Consider the following 17,195-nt stretch of genomic DNA (forward strand, 5'->3'; position numbering starts at 1 on the left):
CAAACTGTGAGCTTCCAGAGTGAGCTAAGCGGTATGCGTGTTAGGAAATATTGGCAGATTTAAACAAGCTGGGACGGAAAATGATTGTAAGGTGAGCGATTCTCTGCCTGTTATGTATATAAAATGTGCAGCTACTAGCATGCACCTGATAAAAAGGAAAATACTGACTCAAAGCAGTAAAAACACTCTTGTTTACAATTTGAGCTCTGTATTTGTGGTTTAAGAGAAAGCTGCAAAAGGACTGTAATGATTTCAACATGTAATCAAACAAAAAAATGACACTTTATAGCCATATATTCCTGGGATTAAAACAAATGCTTCTCCTTTTTTATGTTTGGAGGAGGAAATAGTAGAGTGGTAGCATCATGCTGTGGGGAGGGGGGGGGGGGGGGGGAGTCATCTAACAGCATGACACAACAGGTCAAAAGTTCTGCAGGGATGCATCAGTGGCATTGGGAAACACTGAACAAACGTAAAGGCCTTCAGAAGGAGACCCGGCCTCCCTGAACACTGGGGTGACAACCCAAGATTCTTTGTAAAACATCTTGAGAAGTTTGTGGAGGGCATGTGAGCTAAATTCAACTATTTAACAGCAACTCTGACAAATATTCAAACTTTTTTTAAACTTGAAGAAAACTAATACAAATGTTTGCATCAGTCTGACACCACAAAGACATTCTGGCATTCCCAGCTGGCCTGAAACAGGGAACCTTTCCTCACCTTTACTACACGTGAAAAGCCTGCATAAGGAAAAATGACATTGGATTAAATAGGCTTGCAGATTACACATAATCAGGTGACATGTGGAAGGCAAACATGCTCAGATGAATTCACTTTAACATTTCTCCTCCTCTGAAGTCCAAATGAGCTGCAACACTTTGACTGACCTGAGAGCGGGTGTCTTCAGCCCTTCTGTCCCTGTGTTGTGGCTGTTGCTGCAGGAGTACCTGAGGCTGTCTGATGTATATAGGATGTATGGAAATGCTTCTATGCAGCCTCTCCCTTCTTCCCTCGCTGCTCTCCACTGCCTCTCCCTTTCTGCACCACCAGCTCTCCCGTGTGAGGTAGAACGCTTTCCTGCTCTGTCACACTCTGCTTCATTAACTAAGACTTCAAATGTGCCTGTATGCCCTGTCCTAATCTTTATCTTCTGCTCTCTCCTTGTTTATAAATGTGCCTTCAATGTATGTTTGTGTGAAGGAGTATATCACAGTCAGTCAATTAAGCCAGATATTTGGGATGCAGAGGGTCATCCCCTCATCTTCCTCCTCTACTCCATCATTCCAACTTGCTTCGTCTGAATCCTCGTTCTCCTCCCGCTCCGCTGCATACGGTCCTTCCTCCTTTCTTTCAACTCAGGTTTGTCTTAACCGTTTTAGCTAGATGCCAATTGCTCTATTTATTCTTTTAAGCGCTGCATTGAGTTTCGGAACCATTCTTTGATTTTTCCAGCTTAAAGAGCTTTTCCCTCATTATCCATGCAACTTGTTTTATGCTGATGCTCTGCTGTTTGCTTTCTTCTTTTGGCTTGATGCTTTTGATCACCTCAGAGCCAGGCTGAGCTGAGCAGGAATGTTATGACTCCCATTAATCTTGAGCGCTGGTATCAGGACATCATGGCTGCTGGAGAGCCTCAGTCATGTCCCCCTCCACTGCCCGCAAAGTCTTTTTCCACACGCAGACATGGGCAGGTAAATTCACTTACACTTTCGTGGTAGTTTGTTTAAGGGCGTCTCCAACTTGTTTGTTCTCCCAACATGTTGTCCCCAAATACCATCCTTGGTATTTTTTTTTTTATCTCACAACCTTTCCTGGTCCTAGAAAAATGTTGTTTTTTTTTTGTTTAATTTCTTTTATCACAGCTTTTGAAGTCTAAATCAGAAGGTGAGGTTGGACAGGGATCATCAGGCAGTCACGTGGCCGGCGCTGTTGTCATGTCACACTCCAGTAGTCTAATGAATGAAAGAAATTCCGCCACCAAGGTTGGTTTCATGCATCACAGCTTCAATTGCAGAAAAGTGTACAGCATAATAAATGTATATTTTTGCATCTTTCTTAGGGATTACAGCTGATGCTAAGAGAGACGTCTAACCCGTTAGACATGGACTCCCGGAGACAAATGGCTTCCCTATTTAAAGGTCCTCTGGGTCCGCTAGAATTATGTTGATTATTTTAAAGCCTAACAGTGGTGTGTTGGTATAAAACACGAAGTTTTCAAGTATAACCTTGCTATGGTATGATCAGTTTCCCTGACTGATCACTAACCTCCAGACAGCAATGACCTGACACTATCAGCAGAGGGTGATCTGTAACAACCGAACTCCGATCTCTCTGTGCAGATCCATCTCCTTCAGTTAATCACTCCATCCTGCATCATCAGCCGCCACCAAGTGGCAGCCAGGCGTACGACACTTTGAGCTTGGAGAGCTCAGACAGCTTGGAGACCAGCGTATCCACCGGCAACTCTGCCTGTACCCCAGAAAGGTGAGAGACTGGAAAACCAACTGTTTCCATGGGAACACTCCAGTCTGCCCCTTCTCCTAGAAAAAAAGGTCATTGTTCTTTGTTCCTGTGACATGTTTTGTTACATGTCCGCTCACATGACTACAGTGGCTGTTGCCATGCCAACCCGTTGAAGTTTGGAAGTTGTCATGTTTGTTGCTGTCCTGCTGTTTCCCCGTGTTTGGTTTTCCAGGCCTGTTTGTTTACCTTCCTCTCATTTTTATGGCTGTGATCCACGCACCTTCATTTGTCTGTTTCAGCGCCTGTGGGGCGGAGGCGCAGAGGATGGAGGAGATGGAGAAGTTACTGAAGGAGGCGCAGCAGGAGAAAGCCAGACTGATCGAGAACAGGGTGGGTCTCTGCTGCTGTTTAACGAGAGAGGCCACGGCCTCACCTCAGGGAACTGCAGTGGCCTTTCACTTTGTCCTCTTTAACACAAAAATGGCCACTTTCTAGACAAAAAAAAAAATCCGGAATCAGAGCTGATAGTGTTAATCATTTAGCAAAATAACCAACATCACTAAAATTCTATAATCTCTTTAAATTGAAACCTTTGTCTTTCCCGGTTAACACAGAATTGATTTTAAATGGGTAGCACTTATCCTACTTTTTTTTTTTACCTTATATTTATGTTGTTTTTAGTAGTGAAAAAATATGTGTATATTATTAAAGCCATAAACTATTTACAAAATTACTTTGTGGCACTGAACAAACACAAAAACACCTATTTTCAAACAATCCTCATCAAATATTAAACTTCAGGGGAAAAACTTTACTGTTTAATTTGAATCGTAAAAAATCAGAAAAATCCAAAACACCATTTTCACGCACTATAGTGTCCAAGTTCCTCAGTGATTGCCGGTGAATGAAAAGCTATTAAGTAAGTAAGGGTATTATTCAGTCAAATGTATTAAAAAAGATGATTGAGTGCTGAGTGGGAACACATTTTTAAAAAGGATTTAAACATCTAGTAGTCAGTAACTTTTTTTGTTTAAAAAAAAAATCAAATTTAAGTGCAATTTACTTAAAATATCCTCGTTTTGACCATTGTACTTTTAAGTAGACTCCAGAATGTTTTTTGAAGGTTGATTACTTAAACCAATTAAGTACCCATAGCTTAAAAATATTAAATTTAGCAAATGCTGCATTGAATTAGACATAAAAAATAATTTTCGTTAACATCAAAAACATGTAAATTAAATTAAGTAACTATTTTAAGTACAGTCAACTTATCAGTGTAACTTTGTTGCATAAATATCGTGTTTTTTCCCCTGATCATATAAAAAAACTCTTTAAAAAAAAAATCAAAGTAAACAGTAAGCCTAAGGTGAATGGAAGATGTAAAAACACTTTGTTTATATCTGTAACATTTCTTCATGTTGAGGAAAAAAGCAGACCTGTGAGTAAGTCTGTGAAAGCTGCAAAGGATCACTTTGCATCAGCAAAGCTCACCCTTCCACACACAGACTAAAGGGATATATTTTACAAAACCCTGGATTGGGACTTGAATTCTCATGCGAGTCTTCTCACAATCATTTGCTTTGTATTGCAATATTTGCCTACCATTAACATATTTCTCTCTTTTCGCCCGCTTCCACTCTTTATTTTTCCTCTCCCTCCATCTGTTCCTTCTTCTCACGTCCCGATGCTCCCAGGAGAGGGAGGTGCAGTCTCGGCGGCAGATGTTGGAGGAGGAGAGGAGGAGGCGTGAGGAGGCAGAGAGGAGGCTTCAGGACGAGGCGGCCCACAGGCAGAGGCTGGTGGAGGAGGAGGTGAAGATGAGAGAGAAACACTTCTCTCAGGTCAGTGGAACAGAAGGAGGAGATGAGAGAGGAGGGGGGGCAAGGAGGGGAGGGGACATTTTGAGGGGGGAGGATGAGAAGACTAAAGGGTGGGTGTAAAAGATCAAAGAAAGGAGAGAAGGTAAGTGAAAACAAGGGAGTGGGGAGGACAAAAGAGGATAACCAGAAGAAAAAAAGCCAGGGCACACTTATTTATAGTTTAAAGAAAGGCCTGACGTGTCTTCAACTGGAGACTCGTGGACGGCGAAGAGTCGCTGCTCTTTGTAATTAAATTAACGTCAAACATAAGAGCTTAAAAGATGATCAGCAGCTGAGATTTTGATTATTTGCCAATCAGAAACCAACAAAGTTAGGCAGCAAACCCCCAGGAACTGCCGGAGTCCACACAAGAGCTTTAAGTAGCATCATTGAAGGACTCACAGTGGGTTTCCTTCTTGCGTGGAGTCATGACGAAACGAATGCCACTCTACAGGCAACATCGCACAATAAGTGCCAGTAGATTTTGTTCAGCAAAAACACAAGTTTGTGTTTTACTTTTTTTTCTGAATGAAGCATCTTATGTGTGTGTTTTTCCTGAACATTGTCCTGTAGAAGTTCAGGAAGTGAATGTTTAAGCAGATAAGACCCACAGATAGAAAACTGTGTTAAAGCATTCAATCACAAGGCCAGTACAGAGATTTAAATACTTAGATTTTTCATTTATCCATCTTCAGAACCTGCTGAATCCCTTTTCTGGGTCATGGGGTCACTAGAGCCAACCAAGCTAACGTTGGGAGAAGGTTGCTAGTCTGTTGCAGGGCCACACACTCCTACAGCATTCACATGCCCACTTGGGGCAAATTAAACGAAGAAGCATGTTTTGCAGCAGTGGGAAGAAGCCAGAGTGTCCGGAGAAAACCCCAAACATGCACAGAACATGCACATTCCACACAAAAATGTCCCAACTTGGCTTCAAACCAGGACCTTCCTGCTGTGAGACAAGAGTGCTAACCACTACACCACCATGCAGTCCATCCTTAGAGTTTCCTCAAGTAAAAGATGATTTTCTAAATTTGTCAGGTCAAGATCGTTTTGATCAGAAACACATTCATGTGGAGAGGCAGAACTCTAAACTTATTAGCAAAGAATCAACAGAAAACTAACAAATAAAATAATTTGATACCTGCATTTATTTATTTATTTGGAAACCCATTAGCTTCCACACAGTAGTTGCTAGTCTTCCTGGGGTCCATACACAGAAAAAAAAAAACATTTTACCAATTTCACAAAAACCAAAAAGGATTTCACAAAATTCACGGACTAATTCATCATATTTACCTTAAAAGCTTCACATGTTAAAATAAGTTTCAACGATTTCATTTTTGTACCAGCATATCAAAAACACATACAACATATCAACAACACATACATTTCATAACAGCAAATCATGCAACTCGTTAGTTGTTGTAAGTAGTCATTAGTAGTCAGTAAGTAACATGCTTGCTGACATTGTAAAAAAATCCCAATCTGATTATTCTACGGCATGATAACATGTGATCATGACAGTGAGCATTAATCTAAATTCATTCCAATGGGTGCTACTACACAGGCTCGTCCAATGACTCGCTATCTTCCAAACCGGAAGGAGGAGTTTGACCTCCGAGCCCATGTGGAGTCCTGCGGCCACAGCCTGGACACCTGCCCCTTCGTCATCCTCACAGAGAAAATGTGCAAAGGTCATTTGGTGAAGATGGGCGGCAAAATCAAGTCCTGGAAGAAACGTTGGTTTGTTTTCGACCGTCTCAAGAGGAACTTCTGCTATTACGTCGGTGAGGAATTCCACTTTTTTATTCTCCTAAAATAAAGTTTTTGGAAGCGCAGACATCCTGCCTAAAAATTGCACAACTAATTTAAAAATTATTGAGTAGTTTCCCACAAGTTTTTGCCTTTATGCCTTTTTTCTTAGCACACCCTGCTGTGGTCATGTAAACTGACAGAGAATTTTCCATCCAGTTCAGTTTTGGTTGTAGAGCTCGTCTACATTTATGTTAACATCAAGCACTAAAGAAATTCAAAAACTGGATTATGTCAGTCTTTAGTTTATTCTAAGTTACCACAAATGTCGTCTGTTCCTTTACATCATTAGAAAAAACAATAAATGTGTGTAAAACATCTGTAAAAGTAGAAATGTTGTCTGTATGAAAACAAAGTACCAAAAATAAACATCAAGAGTAATCGTGGACAACTGAATGATACTTGTGAACTCAAGAAGGAAGACGTGACTGAAAAAAGTAACAATAGATGATCTCTGACAAGTCCTTTTGTAATGTCCCTCAGCCTTCTCTTTTGCCTTAGAGGCCTAGAATTTCTAGCTTTTGATGAACACTTCTCACACATGAATGATTAAACAAATGACTTCGAAATAACCTTTCCTGTTTCCGCATGGAGAATCCAGTTTTGCTTGTTCTTGTTCTGTTTCAGCCTCTGGCCTTTTATTCTTTTTTTAAGAAAAGCATCACGATGAAAGTGATCTAAGTAGCAAATGTCCTGAAGAAAAGCTTCTTACCCAGAGTCAGACCTCACTTTCCATCAGACCTTATTATTTTTATTCAAAGTTTTTGTTTTATATTTCTGTCAAGCGAGCTTTAATTCATCTGTGAGAAATATCAGTCAAAGTGGAGCTCTGTGCTGCAGTTTGTTCCATCCAAACTCAAACTGGATCTATTCACAAGCATGTTTTTAAAACACTATTGTACCATCAAGTTTGGAATTGAATCGAAGCATGTTTTCGCTATCAACGCCCCTGTTCTTTTTGCTCCTCTCTGCACTCATTCGTCTAGCCTTTTCACCCCCTCACTCCCAACGAAGATGATGGTGATGACGGTGATGAAATAAGATGCAATGCTTTCTGTAGATGTGTTTTTCTTGGGGAGGAGGCTAGCTTCTGGCTTGTTCGTGACTAATAAAACGAAACTCACTTTTAAAAAACATTTATCTCATTACTAAGCAGATTTGACTTTTGAAGACGAGAAGGCAAGAAAAAGCAGGGGACACATTTTCAAAAGATTGTTCTTAATTGTTGGCGGATGTTTGTTTTTCTACCGGGTGCACCACAGTGCGCGGAAAAGACAATGTTTATTTGAACAAGACCAGGATTCAGAAAGTTTTACAGCTGATCTTCTCTGAAGAAATGTCTTAAAGTCTGCTTCAAAACTTTACACGCCAACAGTTCAGCCCCAAACTACAAAAACTCATCCGATGTGCTTTGTCGTCGAGTTTCACCAAAACACTCAGTCCAAACTCCTCAGAGTGGAGTGACTGTGAAGTTATGTCCTGTGGACAGGGAACAGAAGAGATGGGACCAAAAAAACATTCTGACCAGCTTTCAGCATGTTTTGAACATGATGATCAAATGTGATTTTCAAATGTGCAGAGTCTGTGTTGAGATTTGCACATTTTCAGCCTCGCCAGGAGCTACAGAAGAGCAACAAAAGTGCAAACAATACTGGAAAAAATGAAAAACAACTGTAAAAAAACAAGTCATGAATAGAGGACAAGGAAGACTTCAGGCATGTCTGGAAAAAGACTTGGTCTCTTAATTAACTTTTACTCACAGAACACTCTTCTTCATACCTTTTCATGGACATGAGTAGTGGAGAGAAAAGGCTTCATCGTTTTCCCCTGTCTTTCTGTTTGTGTCCTCTTTATCTAATATTAAAATCCCTTTTCCTTAATTTTAAATAACTGGAAACAAGAACACTACTCCTAAAGTTATCTAAATCAAAATTGTGATTCACTCAAATTGTTTCTATTTTGACAAGTGAAGAGATGAAAGATTAATTGTTGTTTTTGGCTTCAAATGCTAGTTTAGACATTAGTAAAAAAAAAAAGAAATCCCAAAACAAAGCAAGAACCTGTAATTTTTTACATTAAAAAGATATGTGAAAAAAGGAACGATATTTAATTTTCATTAAAAAATCACAAAGAAAAAAAAGTCACATTTTGATTATTATAAAGGCAGTTTTCTGAAGAAATCAATTTCCATATCAATAATGTACGTAGTTTATGTTCAAACGTTTATTGTACTTTATTCACCTAGTAGGACTTTAAATGAAGTATTAGGGTACATAAAACTGTCACCAAAAAATAATAAATTACAAAAAAAATGTCTAGTAATAAAAACGTGTGTTACAATATATTCATATATATATATTAGAATTTTTTGAAACAGTTTTACTACAAGTTCTGTGAGAGGCTTTTTTGTGTTTTACTGTGATCCTTCTCATCACAGGCTGCATCTGCTGGTGTCTGGGCTGGCAAAGGTCTTGCATCAGTCCGACAGGATGTAATGTTGGTTCATATATTTATTTTCTTTTTTCTCTTCTCAGACAAGCATGAGACCAAACTGAAAGGACTCATTTACTTCCAGGCGATTGAAGAAGTCTACTACGATCACCTCCGCAGTGCGACCAAGGTAAACACCTTTTCTTCTTTTCGAAGAAGACTTTATTGAGCATTTTCAGATATCGTCACGCAGAATTTACGTATTTCCAAAATAGTTGCAGATTTTGCACATTTTTTAAACACATTTTAATTTATTTTAAAAAGGTAAATGGAGTTATTTTAAAGAGATCAGGATACTTTTATTTGGGGAAATTTAGTGTAAGTGTTCTGATGCAATTTTTTTTTTTATAAAGACAGCAATTGTTTTGTAATAAATTTACACTCTTGTCTATTTCATTAATTTAGAATGTGGATGTTCTTATTTTAGATTTCCTTCGGTCTTTTTTGTCATCCATACTATTTGAAACTTCTATCGATCATTTACTTCCATACATTTTTCAATTTTTATATTCATCCTTTTAATTCAAAATAACAAATATTTACATCTTAAATACTTCTTAAAATTGTATTTGTTTGTAATGTTCTGCTTTTTATTCTTAATTCTTAATAATGCAAATGTGTATAAACATTTATTTATACAGTTATATTTAAATATATGTTTTAAAAACTTTTTTTGTTGAAGCAAACTTTCTGTGATCCTCCAGAGTCCAAATCCATCTCTGACGTTCTGTGTGAAAACTCACGATCGACTTTACTACATGGTGGCACCGTCTCCAGAGGCCATGCGGATTTGGATGGATGTCATAGTGACGGGTGCAGAGGGCTACACACAGTTCATGAGCTGAGGATTTCGAGGGTGACTGGATAGAGCAAACACCCCGACTCCTGTGAGCCGATCGGGCCTACTCCCTGAAAGAGCTGAAGCCCAAAAGCACGGGAGTCTGACGGATGATGACAGAGGACCTGTCCCTTTAGAAACCTTGTGTTCTTAAAAGATGCAGGGGGTTGTGACTGAGATGTATTTATCATTTGAAACGTGCTGTGGTGGAGGACTGGCAGTGGTCCAGGACTATGACTCTTCATCCAAAAATGGGTTCAGAAATAATAATGTGATTTTTTTTAAAGGATTTCAGGGACAACATTTTCACAATTTCCTATTTTATTTAAGCTAAAGGATTTTACATCCACAAAACTGATCTATGCATGCAGTGTTAAAATTTTAGGATGTATTTCTACCATTTTTCCTGCAAGTTTGATATTTTTTTTCAAACAAAATAATATACTACTACTATAAATATACTAATATACTACAAAATACTAAATTTTGAAATTAAGTCTAATGTAGAGGCATTGTTTACTGCAATTTACATTTTTAAAGGAAACAGTATTTGGTGCCTAAACGCCTTTATTAAAATGAATCTATATATCTTGTAAGAATATTTTATTTAAGCAATAATTTAGTGTTCCTGCTTTAAACAAATACAGCAAATAACTTGTGCTTTTTAGAAAAAACGTGCCACGGTAGCAGTTTAATTATATTCTAAGACCACTGTGTAGATCTAATAAAGAATAAACAAAGACTCTTTTGTTGACTTTTGTTTGTTGGATAAATTTGTTTATGACAAACAGGTTAAACTGAACACCGTGTCTCACAAACCTTTTCCTGCTTTAATAATTAGCACTTCTCACAAACAACTCATTAGTTACAAGCTTTCTTAAAATAATCGCATAAGCTTTAATGAGATGTCGCTTTGTTGAAGTTGTTTTAAAAAAAAAAGACTTGTCTATTTAAGGAAGGAAAGTCAGGTGGTTTAGTGTGTTAACTGGCTCATTAGCCTTGAATTATCTACTGAAGTCATACCGACTATTTGTACTTCTGGGGCAGCAAAATTAATTACATCTGCTCTAGGTGGGACACATAAGAAGTGGAAAAACATGAAATTACGTGCAACTTAACATGCATGATTCAACATCAAGAAATCCGGACTGACACACTTGCTGTAAAATAGTTCTTATCTTTGCATGGAGCGTCCTTCTTTTCCTGTTTTTAAGTTTGAGCGGTTTTCAGGATAAAGAAAGCACGCGTGCAGCCTGATAATGATGTACGACTGAGCTGCAGTGATCAGGAGAATATTTAGTAGACATGTAGGTAATCAAGAACCGACACCTTATCCCCCAACAGGTACCAATTAGATCCAGCTGCTGAAATGTTAATCCTCAATTCCCTGGTTTGGAGTTAAAAGCATAATTAAAATAAATTCTTCAACATTTGTCCTTCCTCTCTTGGTTCGGGTGAAGCTTCCTCGTCACCCTCAGTACCTGCAGTCTCTGACCTTGGAAGGGATCTTCAAACATGGTCCCATTCAGTGTCTCAGAGTCCCTGGTTCTGCATGATAAACAACGCTTTAAGAGGGCAGTGTGAGCTGATTAGTGTGCTGACGAGAATGAGTGACACGCAGCCTTATTGTTGTTGAAATATTAATGAGCCGGGAGTGATGTCCCTGATCTTTCCATTGCACAAGATCCTGAGTAGGGCTTGATCTCACATATGATAGTTAGGCAGTGAATTAAAAAAGTTCTCTTGAATTTGTCAGGGTTAAAGGGAGATATTAGTTTTGTCTGAAAGAAAAAAGGACTTGAAAACTGATGAAATGGAGACATTTCCCAGCTTAGACTGAAAGTTTAAAGCTTTGGCTGTCAAAACTTCCACTCCCACATCCTTCCCGGCGTTTCCGAGCGGGAATTTATACGTTTTCATTTCCATATGTGAGTACAAATTAATTTAAGAGATTAAAGGGGAGAAATGTTTTTGGCCCATCCCTGAACATGCTCTCCCTCCTCACATACATGCATGGCAGATGAAAGCATCTCTCGCTTAATGAATCAGACGCAGCAGCGAAAGCTCCACAAATGTTTACTGCTTTAATAAAGTCACCCTCGTTTTCTTGAGGGGAACTTGAAGTGACAGTCACTGAGTCAAAACAAGGCACACAATATACAAATCCATTAGTTTGTCATTTTTTCACACTTCATGCCAAGCACATTAATGAACTGTAAAACATAGTCAGTTGGGTTTAGTTCCAGACAGGTCACAGACAGCCACATTATCTCTGGAACTTCATTCGTTGTTTCCTCAACATTTCAGTGAACTAAGTTCAGTGGCAGACCAGCATCTTTCCCATAAGTGCCTCATAAATGCAGCCTGACATTACATCTTTACCTTTTCTGTGTCTCTTTTAAAGAATATAGCAACATTGAAAAAAGCCCCAAGAGTAATTACATGAAAATTAGATAAAAGGAGAAAGGATCTTCTGAAGGTGGCCTCCTGCTGGTTTTCCAGAAATCCTGCCTTATCTGCTGTTGATTACCTGAATCAGGTGTGTTCATGTTGGTTGGAAATCATGTTGGACACTGGCACTCAAAGCCTGGATTCTGACACCTCTCATCTGAAGTGTCCTTAGGTGTGCATGTGTGAGAGTGTGGGAGCGACTGTGTTGCCCTGCGACAGACTGGCGACCTGGGTGTACCCCACCTTTCACCCAGCAGTATCCGGGATAGGCCCTGGAAAACCAGTGACCCCGACAGGAAACACAAAAAATTGATTGATGTTTTGTAGATTAGATTGGATTGGATTAGATTAGAATAGATTATCATTAAATTATCAGGGTCCCTGTGCAACATTGGAAAAAAGGGCCAAACAATAGGAAAAATTTAAAAAATAACCTATTTTGTCAAATCTGGTTGCTTTTGTGGATAAGATATCGCTGTAAATCGCTCAAGAAGTAAGAATTTTATTACATATTCTGATATTTGCTTACTTTAAGAAAATCGTCCCCTATCTCTCCATCCCTCCTAATGAATGATACGATCATTTCATACAAATTGTAAAAGAGGAAGAAAAAAAAGAATTCTGATCCGGATGAAACTTGTTCTTAGTTTTCCTAACAAGGCTAACTTTTTATAGACCATTTTAATTCAACTACACACTATCAACAAGAATTGGATTGGAAAGGCTTAATAAAACAGTTCTCTGTTTGCTCTTAAAATGTTAACCCCTGTAGTTGCCATGTGTTCTATCATAAAACAATACTTTGTAGTAAATATTGTAAATACATGCTTTTTATTTATCATTTTAGTTTTTTATATTTGTGTCTGGTAGGACAAAGGTAGACTTGACTGACCTAAAACAATGCTATTAAGGGTTTATATGACAATACAGAAATTATTAAGGTGTTCAGCATGAAGTCAAATGTGAGTTGTGGAGCTGATGACCGCAGAAACAGTAAGATTAAAATTATCAATTTTACAAATCCTGATGTAGAAAATAAATAAAACAGATTGCATTGTTTCATACCAAAGAAGACTTAATTGTAGCACTAGAACGACGTATTTGTTCTTAATGTTCCATGTCCTGTAGTTTAGTATTTTGAGTTAAATTCAGTATGACAGTATTAGACCATAACGTTTTTTATCCTCATGTGTTTAACATGTTCAATGAATGAAGTTGTCAAACATCAGTTTAGCTGCATTAAATGAGGTCCCTGTGTAGCCTGCAGCTATCTCAGATTTTAAAGATGCTTTTTGAGTATCTGCTGTGTCTAATGTGCACAATAAACTTGCATGTTAAGTGATGTTGTTTGGCAAAGACAGACAAATAAAGCAACAACTGAAAGCCATGTCACTTCATTCTTCTGGTTTGATAATTTCTGTACCATCGGAACCCAATTGCTCTCATAGTCAGAGAGGGTTTGATGACAGAAGAACACAAAAACTCAAAGGAACAGCAATAGTTAAGACATTTTAGTGAAAGCAGACAGCAGTTGGGGCTCTTTCTGAAACAATATTTTAAAACAAAAGCTAAATATTTGGAAGGCAAACTAACTCATCCTATAATATCTGGTACTGTTTGCTGGTCATTGAATGACCAGCAAACTTGACTGAAGAGAACTGTACCAAAGGAGAAATCACCTGTGGCTTACTTCTGGCTCCAACAAAATTATGTCAATTCAGTGTGTGGTGTGGGGTGTGTGTATGAATAGAAGGGTGGGCAAAAGGGTGGGTTATTTGGGGTTTTTCTTCTTTTTTTTTGTATTTGTTGTTTCATTTTTAAATTGTTAAGAGTTTTTAGCTTCAACTCATAAAAAGTGTATCTTATAAATAAAGCTTGATTGATTGATTGATTGCTTGATAAGTTCAGTTTGTTGAATAATAACCAAGCAAGGTCAGATTAAACTCAGACTTTGTTTCTGTTCTGCCAAATGTTAATAAGAAATGTAGACAAGTTTTAAAATGAAAACTTCAGCTGATCGCCACTTCATTTAGTAAAGATGAAAAAAATGAATGATGATATTACTATATTACTATAATTAGCATACTAATGTAAAAAGTATAAACATTTCATTTTACATGCAATTAAAGCACCATCACAGAATTAACTTGGATTAAGTTACTCAGGCCCCGTCTCATAATGTAACAAAAGGTGAATAAAACTTTCTCTTTTTTTTCATGGTATTAAAGTTCTTTGAAATACTGATGGTATTGTGTTCTAGTGTATACAATCCTATTGCTGTAAGTATGACATATCACAAATGTACTTTATATCACAAATAGGTGCAATACCATTTCAACTTCAGCCTATTTTCCTTGTACAACATTGTTATAAAAGCACTTTTTGAGTTAATGGTAAAGTATGTTTCAAAAAGCTATTTGACCTGCTGTTTGTGAAATAAATAACATTTCAGGTATAATGGAAATATATTTGTATTTCTTTGTATAATAGTTTGCATTATAGTAGGTGATGGCACAGTTGTTACGGAGAAAATTCTGAATTGGCACTTCATGTCATAAACGTTGCTGACCCCTGGTCCAGACTCATCAAAACAGTGATATGCTTTTGGAGTCTATGTCACCGTTTAGCAGGATCTGGCAGAAGTCAAAAGGCCGAAATGAAAATTGACTGTAAAGCTCAGAAGTGATAGACCTCCAGTCTCCAGGGTTTTTTAGGTTCTGCACAGCAGTATCACACAGTCGCAACTGTGAAAACAAAAAAACGACTTAACCAACTGGGACTGTCTGTCTAAAGGAGTCAGTATTGTAAAGAACCACAAGTGATGCACAAGTCTGTAATCTTATTCTGCTCTTTTGTTTCTTTGAATTCTATTTTTACATGTATTTTAACGGTAAAAAGTTGTTTTAGAAGATTTACTGACCAAAAGCTTTTAGAGTGAGGTTTTTAGAGAGGTTTATTCATGTCAGCTACATTTAAGAGAAAAAGCAAGTCAAAAAAGAAGACAGGGTGAAAGCTACCACTTATAATTGAGAGATATAAAATAACTGGCATGACAAATAATTGCCACGAGAAACCACTTTATAATCCACTTTAGTACAAATTTTGTTCCTCAAATTTTTCCTCTTTTTTTTTTTTTTTTTACATTTTATTCATTTATTTATAGGACAAACAAAAATAGTAAGTGATCAGACGGCTCAGTCACACGCAGAAACATTTACAAGTCCCCTCTGGCGGGCCTCCATTCACAAGTGCTAACGGAACTCGATGTTTTCTTCATATGTTCAAAGAGGGGAAAAAGTTGAGGACAATAAATTCTGAGAGAGATGATGATGAAACGTTGCGGTAACCCTCACTAACGTGCCATACATGCACTTGGCATGCAGCATCAACTTTTCCTACTTCTGAGCTGGTGAACAATATTCATTAAATTCACTGATTGCTTGTTTTTTTATCTACCAATTGGTAATGATAGACATTTGAAACAGAGTTTGATGCAAAAGGGCTTAAATGGCCTCAAGTGAGTTTTTCTTTTTACATTTTATTTTCATTTTTAGTTAATTTTTTGGGAGTTGAATAGTGTTTTGCGTAATGCAGAGCCCTTTGAAAATGGAACAGTAAAACAAGTATTTCTGTTTAATTAACCCATCTCTGACAACAGAAATTATGCTTAATAGGGAAGATAAGAGTGAAAGGCAGCCATTCTGTCATGAGCAGCACCCCAGATTGCCATCATGACATGCTAACATGAAGCCCTCAGTGGGCCAATTAACACAGACAGAGAGAGCAGTCAGCGATTTCCTGTGAGACCTGCCAACTTTACCAGCTACTACCATCTTAAACTGGTCTCCATTACGACCACATTTATCTAGATTGCATCAGGCTGGGAGATCTACAAATCTCTCAGAAAAACTCTCATATCATAGCAACAGCACAGGGGCATTTTGCTGAATAGGTCTCTGTAACAGGAATGTCCTTTTTAAATTCTTCATTTCTGACAGACTGACAGTGTTAGGATATTTTTTACCAATTTATCATGGTTTGAATACAAAAGAGCTTCTGCCATCTGCTACTGAGTACAAACAACAACACTTTCTCAGAAAAAATGCATTGGCGTTTTTTTCTTTTTTAAGGTTGGACTCTAATAGTCCCACTAAACGTGAATATGTGCTTTTTGTTAAATTAAATTCATCATCAGTTATTCTTCATGTCCTGGAGAGGAAAATGTTTTTTTTTTGGGAAGTATGGTAATGCCAGACAGATGCAACTCAGCATCTGGGTCGGGGAATTGCTGGACAGGGAGGGGTGGCCTTACAGAAGTGAGCTAAACAGTATGTAGGAAGAGGAGAGAGAAAGATGCAAATCCCATGGCAACAGCAACCAGACAACAAGTCTAAAATAGGGAGCAGTGTCCGCTATTGCTATAGCAACAGAAGAAAAGCTCACTGGCTTGGTTTCAAGATTTGTACATACGTTAAACAAAAGAGTCCAAAACAATAGTGCCATACTTTTGCATATATTGTTCCTTCCTGTGGTCTTTCAAAAAAAATAAAAAAAAAGTACTCAACAAACATGTTCAGTAAAATTTTTAACTACATTTTTATTTTATATATTTATATTATATTAACTATTTATAAAATTATATTATTTTATCAGTTGTATATTAAAATGTTTTTATTTTTTATTTGCTGAATGCTAATATTTTATCTCCTTTTTTTTCTTGTGTTCTTTAAAAAAAAAAAACTAGCGTATTAACTATAACATAAAATGTCAAACTATTTTTCAGTTTCGGAATCTGCTTTCCACTCCTGGGTTTGTTTACATGAAACATGTGCACCAAAGAAAAAAAAAAGAAAGTGGCATTTCGCCTTGCCTACAAACGACCAATCATATTTTAGAAAGAACTCAGTCTGACCAATAAGAGAGCGACAATCTGAACCCCAGCAGCCAATCACAGCGGGTCTGAGCCACTGATGCAACGGAGATGCAACAGCGTCCAACTAAACAACAAAGTGTGTTGTGAATAAAATAGTCCTTCTACAAAAACAATACCGAGCCCCACAGTGGTAAATTACTGTCTTTGAACTACAGAACCACGTTCACTTAAATAAAGTATGTCAGAAGCAACTTTTGGATCAAATCGAGTATCTTACTGTCTTAACAAACCGAAAGCAATAACCCATATCATGTCAAAGGGGTTTTAAAAAAACAGTTTAACCATTAAAGTTTATGAAGTATTGTTTTGCGGTTTTAACAGAGCAAGCACACGCCCAAATATAACA

The 17,195-nt window shown here is 37.6% G+C and overlaps 1 protein-coding gene across 10 annotated transcripts in view; it reads left to right on the plus strand.

The window, feature by feature from the left end:
• The window catches only part of LOC101154798 (pleckstrin homology-like domain family B member 1), a 35,936-nt gene extending 22,637 nt beyond the window's left edge, over positions 1-13,299 (plus strand). For 6 of the 10 annotated variants that reach the window (XM_023962459.1, XM_023962457.1, XM_023962462.1 and 3 more), the window contains 11 exons: positions 942-1,064; positions 1,201-1,359; positions 1,551-1,691; positions 1,863-1,982; positions 2,060-2,138; positions 2,340-2,484; positions 2,763-2,853; positions 4,158-4,304; positions 5,893-6,112; positions 8,672-8,757; positions 9,332-13,299. In XM_023962459.1, the coding sequence (XP_023818227.1) occupies positions 942-1,064; positions 1,201-1,359; positions 1,551-1,691; positions 1,863-1,982; positions 2,060-2,138; positions 2,340-2,484; positions 2,763-2,853; positions 4,158-4,304; positions 5,893-6,112; positions 8,672-8,757; positions 9,332-9,472 (1,452 nt within the window). In that variant the 3' untranslated portion in view covers positions 9,473-13,299. The remainder of the gene's footprint in view (positions 1-941; positions 1,065-1,200; positions 1,360-1,550; positions 1,692-1,862; positions 1,983-2,059; positions 2,139-2,339; positions 2,485-2,762; positions 2,854-4,157; positions 4,305-5,892; positions 6,113-8,671; positions 8,758-9,331) is intronic. The other 4 variants (XM_023962460.1, XM_023962463.1, XM_023962465.1 and 1 more) reach the window with 3 other exon arrangements.
• The last annotated feature ends 3,896 nt before the right edge of the window (positions 13,300-17,195 follow it).

Source organism: Oryzias latipes, chromosome 14 (assembly GCF_002234675.1).
Source record: "Oryzias latipes chromosome 14, ASM223467v1".
Taxonomy (NCBI): Eukaryota; Metazoa; Chordata; class Actinopteri; order Beloniformes; family Adrianichthyidae; genus Oryzias; species Oryzias latipes.